General features: G+C 42.5%; 1 protein-coding gene across 1 annotated transcript in view; it reads right to left on the reverse strand.

Moving 5' to 3' along the window:
- LOC119309460 (auxin transport protein BIG-like) overlaps nucleotides 1-12,390 on the reverse strand; it is a gene marked incomplete at its 5' end in the record, with an annotated part of 22,800 nt that extends 10,410 nt beyond the window's left edge. The window contains 6 exons of the mRNA XM_037585458.1: nucleotides 1,538-1,718; nucleotides 1,820-2,434; nucleotides 2,575-8,624; nucleotides 8,726-8,891; nucleotides 9,125-9,231; nucleotides 12,258-12,390. Of these exons, the coding sequence (XP_037441355.1) occupies nucleotides 1,538-1,718; nucleotides 1,820-2,434; nucleotides 2,575-8,624; nucleotides 8,726-8,891; nucleotides 9,125-9,231; nucleotides 12,258-12,390 (7,252 nt within the window). The remainder of the gene's footprint in view (nucleotides 1-1,537; nucleotides 1,719-1,819; nucleotides 2,435-2,574; nucleotides 8,625-8,725; nucleotides 8,892-9,124; nucleotides 9,232-12,257) is intronic.
- Between the last annotated feature and the right edge of the window lie 49 nt (nucleotides 12,391-12,439).

Here is a 12,439-nt window from a genome sequence, read left to right on the forward strand (position 1 = left end):
TTGGTAAATACTCCATAACCAACTTTTGAGTATGCGGTCCACACCACAACACAGCAGAAGCGAACTGGCCCTTCCTTCACATACATAGTGTCTGAGTCTAAATTGCCAACTTCATGCCACAAGAATGTTTATGTAACGTACCTAAGTATATCATAACAACCATAAGAACATAGTAGTTACAGGAATATTTTTCTGGTTTAGGAACAAATCCTGGAACCCACCGGGACGCTAGTAACCAGCCAGTCTCCCAACTGTAAGAGAGATTTTCCTTTCGTGTTTTCACAAATTATGTTGTTTCAGCTGGATCATATGACCGCCAATGGGAACAAAAAGGTTATTGCTGCAATGACCAATGATGGACCTGAGGGCATATACAATGGAGGCATCACCCTGATGCTGCCTCAGCTATTTATCTAATCAAAAAGTAATAGAACCACCGTTTGTGAAAAATTCTAGCCAACGCAGGCTACTCTCTGTAGGGGACCCATCTGCCTTCACATGCATGCTGTTTTCTTTCTCCTCTCTCTACCTCTCTCCTTGCATGCATCAGCCTACCTTCTTCTTTATTGCTTTCTCTCAGCTTTTACACCCAAGAGGCCGGCTCTTCTGCAGGCTACACCATCTCCTACGAGGCTGTAGCTTTTAGTCCGAACCAAGCTCCGAGCCTACATGGACCTGCGGAGCACTAGGTTGAAGCTACCCATTGGCCATGCCCTCATGGCCAAGGCTGGGCACTGGAGGACTAGCCCTGGTGTGTGTTGTATATATTAATTGAATTTCCGTCCCCTTGGCTTGTTGCCTCGAGGGGATGATCTCATATTATGAATGTGATTTTCAACTTGATGACAAGATGTGCAAAGCTTTTGCATGCTCTTTAAAGAAACAATCCATCAAAATGGCATCAATTTTTTTAACCAAGTTACCTATTTAAACCCCAGTAATCACAGGGATCTCCAATTTGTTGCCATCAACTTTTGGAACACTAAAATTTACTTTTACTTTTTTTTAATCACAAGGATCTCCGATTTATTGCCATCAACTTTTGGAACACTACAGATCACTTTCACTTTCTTTTAAACACGACAGATCACTTCTACTAGCATCAAAAGTAACCAACTATTTTATGCATCAGGCTTTTGAAGAGAAACACTTTAGCATCACAATCACAACACAACACAGTGGCTATTTGAGAACGTTAACATACAATAGGTAAGAATTTTATAATTTGTTGCATAACCTAATCCCAACAGTAGAATGACGTTTTTTTTTGGTGCAGCCTTGTACAACTTAGGATCTAAGTTTATTGATATACACTAGCAAATAAGTATCATATTACCAAAATAACCTTTTGTGACAAGTATAGCAATGCCAATTTTCATGTGTTATATTGATCCTTATAAGCAATAAATGGTCACGCACTGGAATGGATAAGAAAATAAACTTCTTTTTTTTCACTAGTTGGGGCAATAAGAATTCACAAACATCAGACACGGAAGGAGTCCTCTGCATTAATTAAGTGCAGAGTAAGAATCCCTACCATGATTCTCAAGAAAAGATGCGAAGTTTAATTTCCTGTGCAAAGCAACTTTGGAGACTGTATGGATCTGGGCAATAAATTCTTTTATCACCCAGCTAGATGCAGATCCTCCAACTCCTATTCTTGAAGTAATTGCTGGAAGTGACTTTATCACTCCCAAAAGGCGCATAGTGTCCTTAACCTGTGCAAAGATTAAGAATAAAATCAAAAGAGTAACAGCAGAGTAAGAGGGAACGAAAGCCCGTAATATTAGGATTTTGCATAAAGATAATCAAAACTTACATGATAGTACACTTCCTTCTTTGGGAATACAGCCTGAAGGACACGGCATGCAGCAGAATGCAGCAGAGGCTCCCTGTCGCTTTGAAATATGGTTTCCAACAAAGCTCTGCATTTTAGATTATCAAGTTCCATGTCTGCATCAACCTTGTCAGTGCAGCAGCTTGTTTGGCAAAGCAGATAGATCCTTGAGAGGATCCTGAGAGCATCTGCCAAAATCTGCTCCTGCATAGGAGCAGTTGGCATCGTTTGGGGTCTCTCTCCAGATTTCCCACCGGCAGTACTACCCATGACATGGGCTTCCATATCAAGTACAGCATCCATTTTCTCTTTCCACCCAAACTCATCTTTAGCTCGACCATAAACTTCAATAGAATCTACCCTAGGCATAGATGAACCATCGAATGTTCGGCCAACTGTAATTGTGAATTCTTCATCAGCCAGAAGTGATTCTGCAGTAGTAAATGGAATATCATACCATGATCGCATGCCTTCATCAAGCTTAACAACTCTGTGAAACATCGTGATTTCAGACGGGATATTGCTAGCCGATGTGTTACCCACATGGATTCGACAACCAACCATTACAAGATCAGGATTTGGATTTGAAATAGATACCTACAGCCAAATAATAGAATGCAGATAAGTAACTGAAACGTCTGTTACAGGGTAGCAGAAAAATATAAGCAGTTGGGCAATAGCATGGGTGAAAAATTCACAGTAGTCACCACTTGGATTAACAGGTCAGTAATTCCTACCTTGAAGCCAGCAGATGTCAGGTTCTCTAAATACCCATCATCTGAGGTCAGTCTCTGCTTGATGCTTTCAGAATCACCACTTTTGGTTGTATCACTACTAAATTTGACATCAGACGTGATGCAAGTTGTCTTCTCAAAAAAGTCAAGAGGAAATTCTGGTTTGGTGCCAGCATAAGCTCTACTGGTGAGGATACTGCTGCCTAACTTCTTTGTTTGTTCTGCAGTAAGGCTCACTGAACTATCACCTCCACTAGGTGTATGCGAGTAAATATGAAGGCTTCCATCATCATATAAAAGAAGACAATGTGTTTTATCTTTGGATAAAGGCTTATATGCCGCAACACCCACCACTGGAGAATTTGAACCAGTACCATATCTCATGTTTTGTGCACACAGCTCATGAGGACCCAAAGACACAGCAAGAGGAGAATTTGATTTAAATTTTGATAGACAGGTAAGAGTTCCACTGCCAGCTATAAGCTCTCTCCAACGGTAAAGCCCAGCTGGTTTGGATTTACCATCTTGATCTTCTTCGCATACATATGATAGCTCAGTAACTGATGAAGAATCAGAATCTAAGCGCCCCATGAAAGTAGTGCCATCTTGATGAGACACGAATATAAGCCTGTAGGTTGATGAGAAGTACAATGATAATCCCTTGTGCATAGATACTGCATCTTTAACCAAGACTGTGTCAGTCAATGTTTTGGCACCAACATCGCCTGCCAATACAATATTGAGCCTATACAGAAGACCCCCTTCAGAAAGAACAAGTAGCACCAATTTGCCCATTGAAGAGGGAACAAGGGTGGCATCAACAATAACATCATCAGCCACAGTAAAATAATGCAATGGGCTGATGTTATCCTGCGAGAGATCATATATTTTCACAAACATGTTTGTTACAACCATGAGCTGTACCTGAGAACCTGAAACCCATTCCACACGACGAATGTAAGCTCCTTGCAGAGCAAGTTCTATGGCAAGGCGATCGGTTACTTCACCACGACTATTTAGTGTCAGTACTTGGCAATCCCCAAATCCAGCAACAGCAAGGTAATGATCCTGTAATGGATTGAAGATCAGATGAACAATTTCAAAGCGGACAATGTTTCTGGAGAGTGGCTTCACATTTGTTTTGTCCGCTGTAATAGGGGCTGCAGTAGGCTGTCCAATGATTTGTCCCACATCGAATATAGCTACTTTATCCCCTTCTCCAACAGCAAGCTTGCCTCGACTGCTGGCAGTCAGCAATGATTTAGTAAGAGAACCATTAGCAAGATGTGACTTGAGTTCCCTTGAATTCGGATAATCAGCCTTTATCTTCAGATCCAGTGATCCGCTTTTGAAAGCTTTCTTTAGTTGGAATACATCAGAAGCTTGTGACACCAGCATATCACCTCCTAACAAGACTTTCCTATCTTTCAAAAGATTCAACTCTCTCTGGCTGAGTATTGTTGGAAGCAACTTCTTGCATAGTTCAAGCATTCGAACTTCAATATCAAGATTTTTCAGAAATACAGGGAGCCCATCACTAAAGCCTTTTGGCACAGATAACTTGAGGGAAGTATCAGCATCAGTTGAGATGTCATCTTCAAAATCAGAGCCACTATCTGCAACCTGTTCCAGATCATCGTGGTAAGGCAACAACGGCTGGAAGCTGCAATCGGCAGGTGCTGGTGCACTGGATGTTCCAGTAAATTTCCGAGGTTTCAAGCACTGGCAGTTGCTTCCTCTCACACCACCAGCGCCACAATCACAGAAGAAACGGCTTGAGCGGGAATAAACAACACGGTGACCCCGATGGCACACCTTGGCACATACAGAACAGCAACCTTTGGAAACAGTCAAATCACATGTATAGCAGAAGTACCAATGCTGTTCCATAAAATTACTACCACTGGATGTAAATGTGCACACTTTGGATGCTAGTGCCCTTTCACTGTTTCCATCCTCTTCATCATCTCTATCCATGCTCCCCAATTCCCCATCAGATGTTCCATCATCTTCATCTTCCTCGCCAGAACTAGCATCACAATCAACAGCAGAATTACTTTCTTGATTGGTGCGAAGAACTAGGTTCTCTGGATTCTTCAACTGCTTTGGTATGAGAGATCCTGAACCACAATCGTTGCCAGAATTTTTAGATGAAAGCCTCTTAAGGGCAGTCCTATTTAATCCAGCCTCGCCAAACACTGACTCCACAAAAGTAAACAGAAACTTCAAAGTATGAAGCAAACCCTCATTACCAACCATCGTCTCCATCAGCATCAGTGTCTTATCAAATAGCTGTTTGAAATGTGATTCCTCACTCGACAGCTGGACAAGAAAATGGAAATATGCTTTGGCAGTTTGGAGATCACATGACAAAAATGCTCTATCAAGTAGCAGTAGCATTGCACCAAAGAGATGATGTTGAAGTTCTTTGGCCAATGTCTCAGATGAAGGGCAGATAAGACGCATAAGAAAATCCACTGATGATTCTCTTAGGGTTGTTGAACCCACTGTAGTACCACTGTCACTTTCAGGTTTCAAAGGATGACCCAAAATTCTAAATTCTAACCAAGATGAAAATGAGGACACCTCCATTCCAACAAATTTATTTTGCAACTCCACCTTAAGGGCGGGACAAAGGCCAGCACCTAAAATATCCGTGAACAAGTGAAGGATTTTTAAATTAACCTGCTCAGACTGGCATCTGTCCAACATATCAATAAAGACTGATATTTCAGCATGCTCGGGAGCAAAGAGACTGCTTGCTCCTTCAGGCGCACCTTCTGCATCACCAAGGAAGAATTTAAATACATCTGTTTTTGAACGAATGTCCTCCACTAGATCAATAATGGTAGAAACCAGAATTTCTTCCGCCCCATGGTCGATGCTTTCTTTTGAGTTGATGTCAGCCAGGAACCCTTCTAACTGCTTCAGGGTAAACAGGTCAATGTATCCAGCTAGATCATCCCTGTAGTTGATTAGACTCATAAATATAGAATCACATTGTCCATAAATGGATTTGAATATTCGATCAGATCTAACAGTCATCACCATTCCAAGTAGTTTGGAAATAACACTCACATCAACTTGATCTCTGTCTCCTGGTTGCATGATCTTTATGTATCCATCAAAGGTGTGTATGATGTCATGTATTACGAGAATGCAAGAAAGGAGAGCACTGTTGCTAGAAGCGTAATCTGATGGAAATCCATGTAACAGGCACTTCAAGGGAAAACAATTTTTCTGTACTTCACCTAGCTTTGTAGCAACTCCATCTATCCTTGATGGAAGATCACATATACGTTCCAGCACTGCCATGTCAGAACCAATTTTCTCAAAAAGGAGATGATGCTTGGATTTGTCAAAGGCAGAATGCTTAAGCAGCAAAGAAGGATAACAATGATCCTTAGAAGGCCTTTCTCTATCAACAAGTGAGAGATATGCTTCCCTGAAAGTACGAAGATAGGTCTCCAAAAGAGATGATAAAATATTTAAACAATGTCCACTATTTTCACTTATGTATGTCACCAAACTCTTTCCAAGAACAGATTGCTCTCCATAAAAAACCACCTGCTTTCCGTATGAGTCCACATCAGTTTTTTCACTTGCTTGGTTCCTCCAAACACCAATATTGATGAGAGAGAGAATAAAAGAAAGCCATGCTCCTTTCCTGGAAAAATCCCAAGTTTCCAGCATGCTTGAAGCATTGAGAATCTCAGAATTCAACAACTGCAGGAATCCAAATACTACAGACGGCAGGTTGGCACCCACAAGAGACGAAGCATCATCACTTACACTGAGAGCAAATGTGAGGAAGAAATTGACATTTACAAAATCAGGTTTGGACAGATCAACATTCTGTAGGAGGGTATCATTGCCATGATAACCTATATCAGCAAGAGTGCTCCAGCAAATCAGAAATACATATCTTTCAACGATGAGATCATCAGCCAGTTCGGGTTTCATATCCCTCCAACTACCAAGTATTTCTGAAATGGATGCACTTAAATCAGCCAAGTTCAAGCCTAAAGCTCCAACAGCGGACTTATCAAAATAGAACTCAGCATGAGCAGGAGTCACATCAATCAATTGCGAGAACAGACTACTAGCTGTAGCATACTCCTTGACAGTGTCCATGAGTAAACCCTCCACAATAGCAGTTGCAAAGGATGGCAAGCAATCATTCATGGAACGTGGCTGCTCTTCCTTCACTTGGATATCCCGCATCCTGGATCTTAATCTCATAAACAACCATGTTGGGCGTGTCTGCGGATATAACAAAATATGTCGCAGCACGAGCAGAAGTCTTGAAAGGACTAAAGCCCATCTTGTGAGTCCAGGTGCATTTTTCCCAGGTGGATAATGTTTCATTTTTTCTAAGGAAGAAAGCACAATGCCAACCAAATCAGACTTTTCTGACCCAGTGGTTGAATGAAACGCCACCAATAGAATTTCCAGATGAAAGGCACAAGGCAGAGTTTCACAGAACTCATTAAAATTCAATGAGCTGGATGACTTGTCATCTGCCTTCTCCAAAAGATAACCAACATATTGAACAAAAACTTTTCTTCCCAGAATATATGCCGAGTTTGTCCCAGAGATAATTGCACGGGCAACTAGAGCAAGTGTATAGTTGTTATAAGTGTACTTCCCATTCTCAACATTAAACACTTTCTCCACAAGGTCTTCTCTTAAAGAAGCAGGACACTCATCAGAAGCAAGGAACATTTGTAGAAATTCAAAACAGGCCATGTTGATGTGCAGTAGGTTAGTCTCCATATGGTGAGATGATGTGTTTTCAGCACTGCTTTCGTCAGGAAGACAAGCTTGGCACTTAAGTATTGACATAAATTGTTCCAAATGATCCGTATGAAACTTCCTGCAAGCATCCATATATGTAGCATTGCACCATTCAGGAGAGAAGATGCATGTTTTCATAAAGCATATCAAATCAGCAGCTAGCTGAATAGGCCCATGCTGGCTGCTTGATGAAACACTCCCAAGAGAAGTTGGCTGTTCAACACTATCAGCTACTCCAGTAGAGCGGGCTTCAGCAAAGAGATTCCCAAATAGTGCGTCTTCCTCGTGACTGGCCACAGACTCCACCTCTGACACACCGGCTTGTTTAGTGCAACTTATCTGCGGCTTCTCAGGTGCAGTCATTGATTTTACTCCTTCTTCATGGAGGAAAAAGATGAGATGCACCAAATCATCCAACCATTGCTCTTCTGAAGGGAAGATAAATTTCAGATACTCCTCACATGTGTATTTCTTCAGCAATGGCACCACCACAGAACGAGCTCGACAAGACAAACCATCAATCTCGGAATTGCATGAAGAATCTAGAACATCTTTGCAAGATTTGTCCCTGTCAACACGACTTGTCCATCTTTTGGTGCTTTCAAGAAGCTTTAGCACATATTGCACCGTATGAGGAGAGTAAGCTAATGGGGGTACTAAGCAAGAACCAGATTTTCCATATCTCCATGTCTTTGTACTAAATATGCCCAGAAGGGAAGCAAGTATGCATACTTGTACAGTACAACAAATATCACTATTGCAGAAGACAATTTGAATCAGCTGTAGGAATTCTTCAAGTATTTGCAGCAACATAATTCCAACACCATCTCCAGAAAATACCCTGTCATGGTTAGAGAACTTGAACTTCAGCCCAAACAAGACCGGCAGACTATTAGCACACCTTGCTACTGAGCATAACATCATGGTATCAGAAACGTCACAAGGGAATTCCATTGCGAGACCATGGGCTAACTTCAAGATTCTTTGGGTAAAAGACAATCTCATGTTAAAATTGATATCTTCTATAACTTCCAAAGCTGGAGATTGACATAGCTTCTGAATCAATGTTAGAAGGCGGGGTATGCAGTGTAGATGCACAACTGCAAAATGTTGTGCTATTGACACCATGGCACTAGGAGATGCAGCATGCAGTGATTCAGTGGTCTCTGGAATAGCATAATTTTGCTGTAAACACTCTGGTGATAAGGTCAAACGAAACCGTTGCAGATCATCTCCACTATTTGAGCAGTTGAAGCCTGGTAATCAATCGTCAAGAATATACAAACATCAGCAAATGAAGCATCAAAAGCGTATAGAACCTTGAACCGCATTTTCACAGACAAGATCTGAAACTCACCTTTTAAATAGCAGAAATATTTGTCCTGTGGGCTCATGCGCTCAGATTCGACTGGGACAGATGACCACTGCTCGATAACGTCATGTATATTGCTGGGCTCCAACGAGTAAACCTTGCTAGGAGACCCGCTAAGCAGCACAGATTCCATGAAAAGGGCAACTTCATTCTGAAAAGATGTGAAACATAATGAACACAAATGGTTGCTACTGAGAATGCGCGATAACACAATCCAAGAAAGTGCAAGTTAAGGGAACTCTGCACATTTGACAAAGTACTGAATCAACTCTGCACAATACAAAATGCTGCCACCATCTCACAATAATAAGATCACAGCAAGGTGAACTTTGTGTGGCCAGAATAAACATCCCCTTCAATTAAAATCAAGACGAAAGAACTTACCAGTAAGCCAAAGTCATCACATGCATATGATGATTTTTCGAGATACAAGAGACAAAACTCCAAAGACCTCTCCGCAATCTCCACAACTGTTGACTCCACTTGCTCCACTGATAACAAGATTAGAAAGAAAACAAAGTGAGAAGCAGATCAAATATTTGCTAGACAAAGTGAGAAGCCGATCAAATATTTAAGCAAAATCAGAGGGAATGGTAAAAAGAAGGAATAACATTGGAGAAAGAAAATGCATTAATCAAAATCAGGTAAATGAAAAGCAACATTCGATTACAACAGTGCATGAACTGCAAGACACATTAGTACAACCACAATCATATTTACTCCCGAATCCCTACTGGCATCAGAAATAAGTTGAAGCCACACTAAGATCTGCTAAACCGGCGCCTTACAACCTAGTCGGAGTAAAAGTAAATTCCAAATACAATACAAGTAAAGAAACAATAATTGCAAAGTAACATCAGAAGCAGCAGCATACTCCTAACTTACAAGAGCACTCACAACTTACTGGACAGCATCAAATTCATAAGGCAGGCACCAAGATGCTCAAAAGGGTAATGAAATGTATCAAAGCAGAATCCATCCATATGAGAGAAATAAGTATATAATACACACCTATCTCTTGAAGTACAACAGTAAACTCCACAAACAAAGAACAAAACAATATAGTAAACAAGGTACTACGAAACATCAAATCAGCAACAAGCTGATCCAGAACCAAAGAAGAGTCTAAAAAGGTGCATCAAAAAGCAAGTAAATTAAGATCTACAGGGATGTCTTCACATTTCATAAGTTTTCAGATGAGATGGATGAATGAATAGGAAGTCCAGTATGACTGAAATTGTTATTCCCTCCATCCGTATTTAGAGGGCCTAATTTTCAAATCTCCCATACCAAGGCAAAAGCATGGAAGTTGGGAGTAATTTCAGGGAGTAGATTTTGGCCAACAGGATCACAACAAATAGCTGGCTAGCCGCCGTTAAACTCTCGCATGCATAACTCATTAATGCATTAATCCTCTCGCCTCCTCACTGCATGCGGTTGCTAAGACTTAACGTGGCTGCTAACAATTGGTTGATGCATGCAGAAAATTGATGGGAGAGGCCACGCACAACATGCGAGAGAAATATATTAATGGCGACATGCATGGGACAGCTAATTAGGATGAGTAATTATGGAAAAACGAAATTTGGGGTTATGCCCTGTATAAAGGGATGGAGGGAGTAGCAAATATTTGCACATTTGTGGAAGCCTCAAGAAATCAAAAAACATGAAACCTGGTATTGGAAGTAGTGTTCACAGACGTAACAACAAGACAATTACAACTGTTAACCAAGACTAACCTAATTTGCTAATTTAGGCTTAGTAGAACTAAAACTGAGTACAGGAGGTGCGGTTTCAGTACAACTAGGCATGAGGAGGTTAGCCTTGGCGGGCAGGTGGTACCTCAGAAAGACACCTTTCGATATTTGGGGTAATGTTGCAGAAGGATGGTGATATCAATGAATATGTGAGCCATCGAATCAAAGCTGGATGGATTTAGTGGCACCAAGCTTCTGGCGACCTCTATGACAAGAGAGTGCCACAAAAGCTAAAAGGCAGGTTCTATAGGACGGCAATTGACCGGCAATGTTGTATGGCACTAAATGTTGGCCAACTAAAAGGCGACATATCCAACAGTTAGGTGTGGCAGAGATGCGCATGTTGAGATGGATATGTGGCCACACAAGAAAGGATCAGGTTTGGAATGAGGATTATACGTGAGAGAGTTGGGGTAGCATCGATCGAAGAAAAGCCTGTCCAACATCGTCTGAGATGATTTGGACATATACATCGCAAGCCTCCAGAAGCGGCAGTGCACAGCGGACAGTTAAAGCATGCTAATAACCAAACCTGACATGGGACGAGTCCGTTAAGAGAGATCTGAAGGATTGGAACACCACCAAAGAACTAGCCATGGACAGGGGTGCATGGAAGTTAGCTATCCACGTGCCAGAACCATGAGTTGGTTTCGAGATCTTATGGGTTTCAACTCTAGCCTAACCCAACTTGTTTGGGACTAAAAGGCTTTGTTGCTGTTGCTGTTGTTTAGGAAACAGACATTCGGGCTTTATACCACAAGTTACTAGACACAGATGATTCTTGCATAAGCTTGCCAATCTTTGGTCAAATACAGAACCTTGCTTGAAAAATAAATGGGGCCCAAAAATAACAAAACATAAATTTCTACCAAATCAGTGAACAGTCAATATCTAGCCTATTTGCGCTGCCCTGCCAAATGTCAATCATCCTCTCAGTCAATCAGAATCAGTTTGCTCTAAGAAGCACCTTTACCCGCCAAGCGCCTGAGCAATGCAAATAAGAAAAGCAGATCCGATACTACATCACTAGGCTATGAAGTCAGTATACGAGCCTGGCACATGCATGCATCTGCGATTAGCTCATGTATGAATCAATTCATGGTAGCTCGTATATGAATCAATTCATGGTAGCCCACAGATGTAAGCATGCATGACCTCACAGCACAAATAGTACTACCCAGGCTAAAACAAAAACATAAACCCAAACAAGCGTGCAATCCTCTCATGACACAGAAACAAGGTAATTGAAACAGAACAAGGCAAGTGAGGCTCGATGCATGAAACAGGAAGTAGTATGATGCAAGCAACAAGGAAAAGGCAAAACTAAGCTAGGCAGAAAAATCAGACTCGTACCCTACGATCGTGCAAAAAGGAGAAGGCAAAACAGCAGACTACCGCTGGAAAGTTTCCCAGCTGTGTAAAGCGACGAAACATGGAAGCTCTAGATCGATCGGCAGGAGAAAACCCGCTATGATTTGAGCAGACCAGTCCAAAGCGTGGCCCTAAGTCATCCAACCATTGCTCTAACGAGGCGAATCCTGCTCCCGGAAAGGGACTAAACAAGCGGAGGATCATAATTCGCAAGCCAATGCAGTCTGGGAGCAGCTGCAGCGCATCTCGCACCCGCGAAGCTCACCACTGCGAGATCGCACAGCCTACTGAGCAAATCCAAAACCCTCGACAGAAGCAAAGCAGGCAGCCGACTCGGAGAAGGCCGAAACGCTAGCCGCCCAAGGGTTCGGGGAATCGGGGGAGCTCACCGGAGGAGGAGAGGACGGTGGAGACGACGGCGCGGGCGGCAGCGAGGACCGCGCCGGCGCGGGCGGGCTCGGGCGGCGGGCCGGCGGCGAGGGCCCCCGCGAGCGCCTCGAGGCCCGCGCGGGCCGCGCCGGTGCGGAGGCGGCGGGCCGGCGGGTCCCGGTCGCCGGCGGCGGCGGGGCGC

The sequence above is a fragment of the Triticum dicoccoides genome, chromosome 5B, assembly GCF_002162155.2.
Source record: "Triticum dicoccoides isolate Atlit2015 ecotype Zavitan chromosome 5B, WEW_v2.0, whole genome shotgun sequence".
Taxonomy (NCBI): Eukaryota; Viridiplantae; Streptophyta; class Magnoliopsida; order Poales; family Poaceae; genus Triticum; species Triticum dicoccoides.